General features: G+C 37.2%; 2 protein-coding genes across 2 annotated transcripts in view; both read left to right on the top strand.

Moving 5' to 3' along the window:
• Positions 1–2,466, top strand: part of LOC107584622 (zinc finger matrin-type protein 1-like) — a 6,436-nt gene extending 3,970 nt beyond the window's left edge. Inside the window, exon 5 of the mRNA XM_016271334.1 lies at positions 974–2,466. Within this exon, the coding sequence (XP_016126820.1) occupies positions 974–1,738 (765 nt within the window). The 3' untranslated portion in view covers positions 1,739–2,466. The remainder of the gene's footprint in view (positions 1–973) is intronic.
• Positions 2,467–8,608: 6,142 nt separating this feature from the next.
• On the top strand, positions 8,609–11,140 carry LOC107584620 (uncharacterized). Its single transcript, XM_016271333.1, has 7 exons — positions 8,609–8,614; positions 8,759–9,194; positions 9,716–9,802; positions 9,884–9,970; positions 10,288–10,321; positions 10,684–10,736; positions 10,849–11,140. The coding sequence occupies exons 1-6, from the start codon at positions 8,609–8,611 to the stop codon at positions 10,700–10,702; spliced, it is 669 nt and encodes a 222-aa protein (XP_016126819.1). The 3' UTR covers positions 10,703–10,736; positions 10,849–11,140.
• Positions 11,141–11,715: the final 575 nt, after the last annotated feature.

Here is an 11,715-nt window from a genome sequence, read left to right as displayed (position 1 = left end):
TCGCTCTCATTGGTTATTTTATCTGATGCCGTTTTTGTTACAGCCACTGAGATTTGGGTCTTGTTTTAGAAGGTAGAACTTAAGTTTACATTAGCATTAGGTTGATATATAGGCCAGGCTGCTTAGTCAACAATTATTTGACATTTTTAGATTATCAGTATTGGCTGATAACCAACGTTGTTTGCTTTCAAATATTTTAAAGTCAATGGGAAATCAGAATGAATCTTGTTTACTGTAAGGATCCACCCGCCAGCCCAAAAAGCGGAATCCAGCGGCCTGGTCGAAAGTTTAATGCGTATTCAGTCTTTTACTTGCGCTTCTGAGTTTATCAGGACTTAGTTTCAATTTTGTCTAGCTCTGTGTTCAATCTGACTCCAATATTTGTGATCATTAAGTTTATGCAATATTTCTAATTAAAAACTCACTTTATCTTACTGTGTTTCAGTACTGCCACGCCCCCTTGCTCCGTCTTTCAACAAAAGCTTTTGGCGAATCCGGCACTTCTCACTCGTGATGTGGAAGCTGTCCTCAGTAAAATGCGCAGCACACAATAGCAAATTGGGGTTATAATGCTCAGGAAAGGAGTTAAAAAGTAAATTGCAACCACTGTTTCCTGACATCATCCGCTTTCGGAAGCCCAAACAAAGACGTTTGGGCACGGAGGTGAAAAAAACAAAGTTTCAGGCGGTCACACACCGGACGAGAAGCGCAGCGTCGCACCACGTCTTTAAAATTCAAATACATTATTTTCTATGAGTGTAGGCACACCGGCGGTGACTGTCCGCGGAAGAAAGTTATGGAACTGTGCAAATCTCAGAAGAAAGTGTACGACTCCTTCCAGGATGAGCTGGCTGACTACATTCAGGTGCAGAAGGCCCGGGGACTGGAGCCCAAAGCAGGGCCGGGCACCATAGGACAAGTAAACAAGGATCTGGATGAGAGTGTGAAAGAAGGTCCACAGAAAGCAGAAGAGATGCCTCATCCTGGCAAGCTGGTACCACGTTTTCCGCCTCCTGGTTTCCCTCAACCTCACTGGCACCCAGACTTCCAGTCTCAGGTCAATCAATTTGGCTTTGGCATGAGAGGCCCTGTACCACACTATCGGCCGGGGTATATGCCCCATGTCCATCCTCCTTTCACACCTGGTCACCTGTGTAAAAGAGGAAGGAGCCCCGAGTCATTTAGCTCCTCCTCTTTTTCAGACTCCTCCTCTTACACTAGCAGCAGTAGTGACAGCAGCAGCAGTTACGACAGCAAAGAGAGGAGGAGACGGAAGAGTAAGATGAAAAAGCGAGGGAAGAGCAGAAGAGACCAGGAGGAAGGGTCTGATACGGAACGGGGTGAAAGGAAAAAGAGGCGGAAAGGAGACAGGGGAGGAAGTGTAGAAGGAGAAGATGATAGAAAGAAATGGAAGGAGAGAAGAAAAAGAGAGAGGAGCTCTAGTGAAGACGAGGAAAGCAGAGGTAAAAGAAGAGCAAGCAAGAAAAGTAGGAGGCACGGGGATGGACAGCATGCAAAGAGACAAAAAGAAGAGGAGCTCTTGGTCAAACAAGAGATTGAAGTGCACGAGGAACCACAGGGAAAGATGGAGGAACAAGTAGAAGTCAGGACAGAAACAAAAGATGGCAAACACAAACACAAAAAAGAGAGGAAAAAAGGAAAAGAGAAGATGAATCAAGAAGACAACAGGACAGAGGAGGAAAGGCTCTGGGATGAGACGATTCTTGGTGTTTTTTAAACTTTTTTTTTTTGATTCAATGATGGTCTGTCAGTATTGTTCTAATTAAACTGCACAGGACCTCAGAAAAGCGTTTTCCTGAAATCCTCTAGGCTCTTTTCACTATTTATGCTTTCTGAAGAACTTTGAAGGCCTTTCTTTCAGAAACTCATCTGCTCTAAATTCCTTGTCAAGGAATCAGAAGTGAAAATTTTGTCGTCATTTACTTACCCTCATTTAATTTCAAACCCATATGACTTTTATGGAACACAAAAGTAGATGTTTTTAAGAATGTTCTTGCAGCTTTTTTGCAATTCAGTGAATGTGAATAGAAGTTGTCATTCTCCAAATATAACAAAAAAGCAGAAGTCAATAAAACTTGTGCACTATATTTCAATTATTTCGATTTTTGGTGAGGTACAGATCAAAATTGATTCAAAATATTGGCTGAAAATAATGCTGCCTGCAATTCCACATTTTCAACCTTGCTGTGTCGTGAGCAGAAATGTGAAATGCAAAAAAACTACAGCGTTTGTTAAAAACAAAGCAAAAATCAAATGGCTTCAAAAGACTTTATATTGCACAAGTTGTATGAATTAACTGTCACCTTTAAGATGCTTTTGCCATTTTTAGTGCTTCCAACATCCATTCACTTTCACAGGGTGGAAAAAGAGCAACATGAACATTATGCTAAACCTCTCCTTTTGTGTTCCAATGAAGAAAGTAAGTCAGGCAGGTTTGGAATGACATGAGGGTAGGCTTCAAAAGACTTTATATTGCACAAGTTGTATGAATTAACTGTCACCTTTAAGATGCTTTTGCCATTTTTAGTGCTTGACAACATCCATTCACTTTCACAGGGTGGAAAAAGAGCAACATGAACATTATGCTAAACCTCTCCTTTTGTGTTCCAATGAAGAAAGTAAGTCAGGCAGGTTTGGAATGACATGAGGGTGAGTAAATGATGTGAAAATGTTCATTCTTTGAAATGCTCAGGACTACTGACTTTAGGACGTCTCTCTAGAGCTGCACTTCACTCTTATAGAAATCACTAATATTTTATACCTTTGAGGTGTGATGCAAAAACACTATGTTAGCCATCCACCATGTCCATGTGGATGTGTCCTTCAACTTGCTTCATGCTTTGATCAAATAAATCCCTCCCGCTGTTTATATCAGCATAGATTTAGTATTTATTGTTGAACTTTTTCTAAAAATCTAAAAATACATGAACCTTTCTTTATGACTCCAGGTTTGGTCTCAAGGGGGCGCTGAGTGCCAGCATGTACGCTTTATGTCGGTGGTCTCAAACTCAATTCCTGGAGGGCCACAGCTCTGCAGACTTTAGCTCCAACCAGCTCCAAATCACATCTGCTTGGAAGTTTCTAGTGTGATCCTGAAGACCTTGATTAGCTGGATCAAGTGTGTTTTATTAGGGTTGGAGCAAAACTGTGCAGAGCTGTGGCCCTCCAGGAATTGAGTTTGAGACCAATGCTTTATGTGGATCTGCTAGAAATGTCTTTCAGACTTAGTCTCTATGTTCAAGAAAGACATGAAACCAGTAATGAACAGCGAGAATGAAGTGAAGAGTTGTCCGAATAGTGGTCAGATCAGCATATTGTAAACACTTCCCTGAATCCGAAGAGCCTCAGTCTGCAATCCTTGGTTTTGTGTGAAATATTTTTGTTTGCAGGTCTAACAGGTGCAGGAGTTGAATGAGGACACGACTGCTACTCTGTTGCCCTCTTTCTTGCATAGAGCTGCATTTCTCTTTTTGATAGTTAACACACAATCATGCAATCATCCGTTTATTTAATGACTCTGCTGCTAAACCGATTTTCAATGTCTCCATTAAACAATCCTTAACTAACTTTTGGAACACTTTCTGACTGCTCAGGGAACATACTGATTGTGGAAAGATGAATGTGGATGTGTTTCAGAGGAAATTATACTTGAAAATGCTTTGATTGTGTGTTCTTTATCACATTCGCATGAAAAATGGGATGGTTCAAGCAGAAATGACGATTTTGTAATTTACTAACCCTCATGTGTTCCAAACTCATATGAGAGTGGGGATGTGGGCTGGTAAGCTCCAAAATGACAAAAAAAAAGAGCTTCATAAAATAATCATGAAAGTTGTGTGTTGTCTTTTTTTTTTCTTCTTTTTTTTTGTGTGTGTCATAAACGGACCAAAATTCATTATTCAGAGAAAATGCCTTCTGCTGTCTGGCTTTAGATGCAACGTGAGACTTGACATCAGTGAAAGTCACCAATTTCAAGGCCATTTCCAATATCAAGTCAGCCAGTTTGAAAATGCGGAAGCACAAGTGATATTATAAGTGACTATAATAATTGCCTAATAGATTTCTGTCTCCTTTTTTTGTCATTTTAAAGACATGCTGGATCCCCGGTGTTACCTTTCAATATATAAAATAGAGTAGCCTAGTACATTGTTCAATAGGTTGAAAATAATAATATATTTTAAATGTTTTTGAAAGAAATCTCTTATCTTTACCAAGGCAGCACTTAATTAATCAGAATACAGTCAAAACAGTAATATTGTGAAATATTATTGCAATTGAAAATAACTGTTTTAATATATTTAAAAATGTTTATTCCTTTAAATTATTCCTTTTTATTCCTGCGATGGAAAGCTGTATTTTCAGCATCATTACTCCAGTCTTCAATGTCACATCTTCAAATGCACTTGTATTAAATTGTGGATCTGACACCTGTAGCTTCTCACACAGCTTTTGTACTTCAGAACTATATGAACTTTTTTCCAAGTCTATGTAACCGCAGAGTTGAAAGCCCTCCGTAGACACAAACTCGTCGACAGTCTCCACTAAAGCGTTCTCTCGAGCCCCCTGAGATCTCCTGTTTTCAAAGAATCGTGTGGTTCAGCTCCCTGTGTCTTTGTCGTACCCTCGACCTCCGAGGCGTGTGCATCTCCCACATCCTCTCCTCTTCACGACCCCTCCACGGGCCCATGAGCCCCTCCAGCCCTCCTTGAGAGACGAGGGCCAATGAACGTGATCTCTAACACTTCAGCTCAAAACTCCCACACAAGCCCCTCTGAGCCTTAGGCTCCAGAGTCCCACACACTCAAAAACTTCATTAGTGCAGTTTATCTCGAATATGGAATTGAAAATAAGCACATTGATTTTGAGTTGAGAAATGTTGGGCTTCTGAATAAAAACCAACAATTTGACTTTGTGGTGCAAAAACGGGCCTGTAGTTTTGTTCTTCGGGGTTGTTCGGAGTTACTGTCATGATGCTATGGTGGAATTTTCAGTGCATATTAATTAACAAATCTTTATTCATAAATTATTATGAACGAAATGTGTATGTCCAGCCTAGAGGCCTTGGAATAAACTTATCGTGATCTGCTCTATCTATATATGATTTCAGTGTAAAGCGGTTTTCCACTGTGAGAAAAAAGTGTTTTCCAAAATGCAAATGAGTTTAGTTTAAGTGCTTTTTTTTTGTTTTTTTTTTGTTTGACCTAACTAGTAATTCAGCCAAAGTGATATGTGACTGAGTAGACACAACTTTGTGCATACATTACCATACAGATTTTATTTTTATTTTTTTTGGAAAATATTTTTTAAATAATATATTTTATAGTTTTATGTATATTTTAACATCTTTATTTTAATGTAATACTTTTTTTCATTAATACCTTTATGCATTTTCAATTTTCTTCTTGAATTTAAGTAATTAAATTCAAAGTGGTTGTAACTTGTTTCTGCTTTACTTTTACTTTTTACGGCTGCAAATATTTAAGCATTTAAACTTGAGACATATTTTATGATCATGCATTTATATAGAAGATATCTGGGAGAGCCTTATGGCACACATTTTGGGGGCATAATGTGACATGATAAAAAGCAACACTTCGAGATGAAATGTATTTTGTTTTCTACAGCGCAATGATGCTGATTATGTGGCACCATATACTTTTTCACTATTTATTTGGGTATTGGTTAAGTGATTTTATAGGTATTATCTTCATCAATCAGCATTGGCAGTGTGTTTATTTGAATGTGATTAATTTCCGTCTTGCCTGATATTTATCGCAAGTGTTTTTATAGTATGTGTTTGATTTGATGCAGTGCCAGCTGTGGTGCTCTGCGGACAGATGCAGGTGTTTCTCAGGTCACACATCTGCATTTGGGTTAAAGATCATTTTAGGAAAGACGTTTAGGGTTCAGCAAACCTGTGTGTTTTGTTTCAGAAGAACAAAGTCCTGTAATGTTCAATAACTATGAAAATAATATAATGACCAGTGGATTTTTCTAGTTTTGTAAATATGTGAAGTCCTATTGAAATTGATTGTCAGATGGTTTAGCTCTCAATTGTGAGTTCATAAATGCTTGCATTTTAACTACGTCAGTTTAAAGCCGCTAAACCTCTAACTTCTCCAACAACGTGTTGGTTAAAATATATGCTGACGTCTTCAAAATGCCTATTAAATCAACTCTACTCTCTATTACTCTAAAACATAATTAAAAAAGCTCAAATGGATCTTAATTTATATATTATTAACAGTGCATTGGCAAAAACAGCGTAAATGTTGTCACTACACGCTGAAATATTAATTTGTACTTCAGTGTGTGGGCTTATTAAAATAATTCCTTTCGATGCTTTTGCGTGTGCAATAGTCAATAGCTGCTATTTTCTTAACTTGATTTAAGTAAACAGAACAAGCACCAAATGCTATTTTGACCTACTTAATTGACACATGTTCTTTCAAACTGAAAACATTTAGTTGAACCAAAGCATAACTGTTTCAAGTCAGTTTAACACAATGCAATTGTGTTTGAATGAGAAATCTAATACAATGGTGTTAAATTAACATTAATTGTTTAAATAAAGTGAACAGTATCGTAAAATCTTTTTTTTTTTCTTCTTTTTTTTTGTGTGTGTCATAAACAGACCAAAATTCATTATTCAGAGAAAATGCCTTCTGCTGTCTGGCTTTAGATGCAACGTGAGACTTGACATCAGTGAAAGTCACCAATTTCAAGGCCATTTCCAATATCAAGTCAGCCAGTTTGAAAATGCGGAAGCACAAGTGATATTATAAGTGACTATAATAATTGCCTAATAGATTTCTGTCTCCTTTTTTTGTCATTTTAAAGACATGCTGGATCCCCGGTGTTACCTTTCAATATATAAAATAGAGTAGCCTAGTACATTGTTCAATAGGTTGAAAATAATAATATATTTTAAATGTTTTTGAAAGAAATCTCTTATCTTTACCAAGGCAGCACTTAATTAATCAGAATACAGTCAAAACAGTAATATTGTGAAATATTATTGCAATTGAAAATAACTGTTTTAATATATTTAAAAATGTTTATTCCTTTAAATTATTCCTTTTTATTCCTGCGATGCAAAGCTGTATTTTCAGCATCATTACTCCAGTCTTCAATGTCACATCTTCAAATGCACTTGTATTAAATTGTGGATCTGACACCTGTAGCTTCTCACACAGCTTTTGTACTTCAGAACTATATGAACTTTTTTCCAAGTCTATGTAACCGCAGAGTTGAAAGCCCTCCGTAGACACAAACTCGTCGACAGTCTCCACTAAAGCGTTCTCTCGAGCCCCCTGAGATCTCCTGTTTTCAAAGAATCGTGTGGTTCAGCTCCCTGTGTCTTTGTCGTACCCTCGACCTCCGAGGCGTGTGCATCTCCCACATCCTCTCCTCTTCACGACCCCTCCACGGGCCCATGAGCCCCTCCAGCCCTCCTTGAGAGACGAGGGCCAATGAACGTGATCTCTAACACTTCAGCTCAAAACTCCCACACAAGCCCCTCTGAGCCTTAGGCTCCAGAGTCCCACACACTCAAAAACTTCATTAGTGCAGTTTATCTCGAATATGGAATTGAAAATAAGCACATTGATTTTGAGTTGAGAAATGTTGGGCTTCTGAATAAAAACCAACAATTTGACTTTGTGGTGCAAAAACGGGCCTGTAGTTTTGTTCTTCGGGGTTGTTCGGAGTTACTGTCATGATGCTATGGTGGAATTTTCAGTGCATATTAATTAACAAATCTTTATTCATAAATTATTATGAACGAAATGTGTATGTCCAGCCTAGAGGCCTTGGAATAAACTTATCGTGATCTGCTCTATCTATATATGATTTCAGTGTAAAGCGGTTTTCCACTGTGAGAAAAAAGTGTTTTCCAAAATGCAAATGAGTTTAGTTTAAGTGCTTTTTTTTTGTTTTTTTTTTGTTTGACCTAACTAGTAATTCAGCCAAAGTGATATGTGACTGAGTAGACACAACTTTGTGCATACATTACCATACAGATTTTATTTTTATTTTTTTTGGAAAATATTTTTTAAATAATATATTTTATAGTTTTATGTATATTTTAACATCTTTATTTTAATGTAATACTTTTTTTCATTAATACCTTTATGCATTTTCAATTTTCTTCTTGAATTTAAGTAATTAAATTCAAAGTGGTTGTAACTTGTTTCTGCTTTACTTTTACTTTTTACGGCTGCAGATATTTAAGCATTTAAACTTGAGACATATTTTATGATCATGCATTTATATAGAAGATATCTGGGAGAGCCTTATGGCACACATTTTGGGGGCATAATGTGACATGATAAAAAGCAACACTTCGAGATTAAATGTATTTTGTTTTCTACAGCGCAATGATGCTGATTATGTGGCACCATATACTTTTTCACTATTTATTTGGGTATTGGTTAAGTGATTTTATAGGTATTATCTTCATCAATCAGCATTGGCAGTGTGTTTATTTGAATGTGATTAATTTCTGTCTTGCCTGATATTTATCGCAAGTGTTTTTATAGTATGTGTTTGATTTGATGCAGTGCCAGCTGTGGTGTTCTGCGGACAGATGCAGGTGTTTCTCAGGTCACACATCTGCATTTGGGTTAAAGATAATTTTAGGAAAGACGTTTAGGGTTCAGCAAACCTGTGTGTTTTGTTTCAGAAGAACAAAGTCCTTTTGAATAGGTACCATTTAGACGCCTAACATTTTAAGTAGCTAAACTATATCGTTAAACCCAAAAATAAAAATGTGCATAACGAACAAAGCAGGACTTATGACTTTTTCTTTGTTTCTCCTAAAGCGTCCGTGCTGCCCACCTTCCAAGCTACGCCGTCTGATCTCTACACCAAAATCAGTGGCTCGGAAATTCTGTCCTGTGAATGTCCAGATCACTCCTGCCAGGAGGTTTTTTGGTACCGATACCTTAAGAGGACAAACACTCTTCAGTTCCTAGTGTATGTCAACAGCGCTGGCAGAGAGCAACATGGAGAACACCTGAACGTCACTCGCTTCAAGGGCTCCGTGTCCTCTGGACAGAGGGTGGTCTACACCCTGCGTATAACAGGACTACAGGAGGATGAAACCGGCCTCTATTCCTGCATGTTTAAAACTAAGAATATTATGCCTGTTGGATATAACATAATGCCTGGAGGTATAGCAGCGCTCTCCTTCTACTCTGTTTTTATTTTCTTGAGTTTCTTTCTTTAATGGTGTTAGCGTTGGTTAGTGAATGAAGATTTTAGGATGAAGAAAGTCAAGAAGACCAAAGTAATGAAACTGAGACACCTAATGTTGGTTTACAGAGTCATATTAGTAAAATCACCCTTGCATTGAGCTTTCCATCCCTAAAGTGTGAGGATCTTTACCTGGTGTGAAGTAGGAGATGTTTTTCATGGTGCCCCAGAACATCTCAAGATCTTGAAATAAATGACTAATCAGTGGAGAGATTGAAAAAGATTCCGAGATGTTTGGCCTGACAATCCCAGAGTTCTGTTAGTTTTAGCAGTCTTGACCTGTCTGGGATCTTCTTGTCTGGAAAGTTCATATTAATTGACTTGGTTGTCAAGTTGCTGGACGCAGTGGGTGCAAATCTCATATCACCATAAAATGTATATAAATAAATCTATGTGTATTTATGTTCTGTCTTGATGTTCTCTTTTCTTTGTTCTCCAGTGAATCCTCCAACAGTTCAGCCGCCAACAGTTAAGACCAAGAAACCTGTGAAGATCTGTAATTGCAAACCCTCCAATTCTCCTAAAGGTGCGGACTGAGCTGTGCTGTTAGATGTTGCTGATTTTGTGCTGTTTTGTTTTTTATTGGTTTCTTTGTGTTGAGTTGCAGGCTGTGAAAAATTTGTGCTTTGGCCGGGCATTGGTACTCTTCTGCTTTTGGCCATTACACTTGCGGGCACACTTTACTACTTCAGTCGTGAGTACACACACTCACACATACACACAGAGCTCGCTCATGTCTTTATAACACACTGGCACATCACAGTGGTCAATGAAAAAGCTTCACAACTTCAGAATGTTTACTCTCGCATACATTGTTTCAGATGTTCAGTAGTCCATTGTCAGAGTTTCAGAAGTGCTACCCTAAAAGTGCTAATAGTTCAGTAACAGTATAAACTGTTCACCGTATAATAAAAGTGAAATTAATTTGAATAGGAATTCTGTATAAAATTTTATATGCATGTCAAGTCTGCCTCATAAATGTTTTCTTTTTTATATATATTGGGACAACAGGTCTACCTAAGAAGTGCAGACATCGATTTACCAAGTAAGTCAAGAAATGTTTCAATCTATTGCTGCATAATGAGATTTTCAGTGTTTTTTTATCAAATAATTTAATTAATGATATTTCTATGACTAAAATGTCTCTAAACTGATCCGTGGCCCTTTTTTTGGCCATGGAAATTAGGAAATAAATAGAAAGGTTATGGATGTGGGTTATTTGTCATTTGCGAAACGGCGTATCGCATTATAGCCCTTTACATAGGTGTTTGAATTGGTTCTATTTCGACAGTTATGCTTATTCGACTCAAAGAAACTTGTATAAACACTTAAATCGTTTGTTAGCCTATTTCTGCCAGTATGATGAGCTTTAACAGATTTTTTCAACTTTTACAATTTTCTCCATAGGACGAATCCATTGCGATGAGGTGGAAGAACACACTCTTCACGTCGAAACAAATGTAAGCATCTACATTTGGATAAAAACATGACTTACCTTTAAAAAGTTCAAATACAGTCTTTGTCTTATATATATGTATATAATAATCTCTTCTTTTTTGTTGTTATTTACAGGCAGTGGTCCTGTGGACCTGTAGAATTTTGCCATGGCTTTAATATCAAATATATTGGGTTTTAGAATGTAAAAATGTGTAAATAAAAATAATAGCTTACATTGTCAGTTTAGTGTTTCATCTGACATTATTCAACTAACAGTCCACTTAATGAATTAGATTCATTGTCTAATTTGACTGAATTAAACCAGAGCTGAACATACCACCAGGATCACCCCAAAACTGAACTCGGACTAACCTAAACTGTCTTAATCGAGCTTTGAGTTTTGTTCTTGCCAGCACAGCATGTTTAATATGCGACTGAATGTACAGTTTTCTAATTATGATGTTCTTTTATCTCATATGCTGTCATGTTATGCACATTAAATAGATATATTAATCAAGTTTAAATTAAATGAGTGTATCATTGAGTGATTCTGTGGGTTATTATTTCTCTGATGGCACTTGTTTGTTTTGTAGGGGTTTTATGGTGTCCCCCGTCTTACATATCTGAGGGTGTGTTGGTTAATGTGATTGGGTGTTATCAAGTTTCCCTCTCTGAGGGCATGTGTTCCCATTATGAAACTATATTGATTGATATTGTCTCATCACAGCTAGAAAGTCTAATTAGCTTGAAATATTTATGTGTCAAGTCAGGGCAATAGACTACCTATATGTACATGTTCATAGTGAATGTGGTGAACTACACCTGTGGTTATTCTGCTAGAACACCCTTGAGAATTTGAGAAGAAATGACTTAATAGATCCACAAAAAATCACACCAGTAACAAATTGGTAAATGAACAGTTTTTTTCATATTTTCTCAAATACAAGACATGATATAGATAAATGTAACATTTAAAATGAAAAGGATCTACAGTATAATACA

This window comes from Sinocyclocheilus grahami, unplaced genomic scaffold, assembly GCF_001515645.1.
Source record: "Sinocyclocheilus grahami isolate Dianchi unplaced genomic scaffold, SAMN03320097.WGS_v1.1 scaffold61.1, whole genome shotgun sequence".
Lineage (NCBI taxonomy): Eukaryota > Metazoa > Chordata > Actinopteri > Cypriniformes > Cyprinidae > Sinocyclocheilus > Sinocyclocheilus grahami.
The sequence above is the reverse complement of the archived record's forward strand: the minus strand, read 5'-3'. Positions and strand labels throughout refer to the sequence as shown.

What these genes read in the sequence shown, in the direction of transcription:
- LOC107584620 (XM_016271333.1), top strand. An exon ending in ATATAACATAATGCCTGGAG is followed by an intron (nt 9,195 to 9,715) that starts GTATAGCAGCGC and finishes TTTGTTCTCCAG; the next exon opens with TGAATCCTCCAACAGTTCAG. An exon ending in CACACTTTACTACTTCAGTC is followed by an intron (nt 9,971 to 10,287) that starts GTGAGTACACAC and finishes TTGGGACAACAG; the next exon opens with GTCTACCTAAGAAGTGCAGA.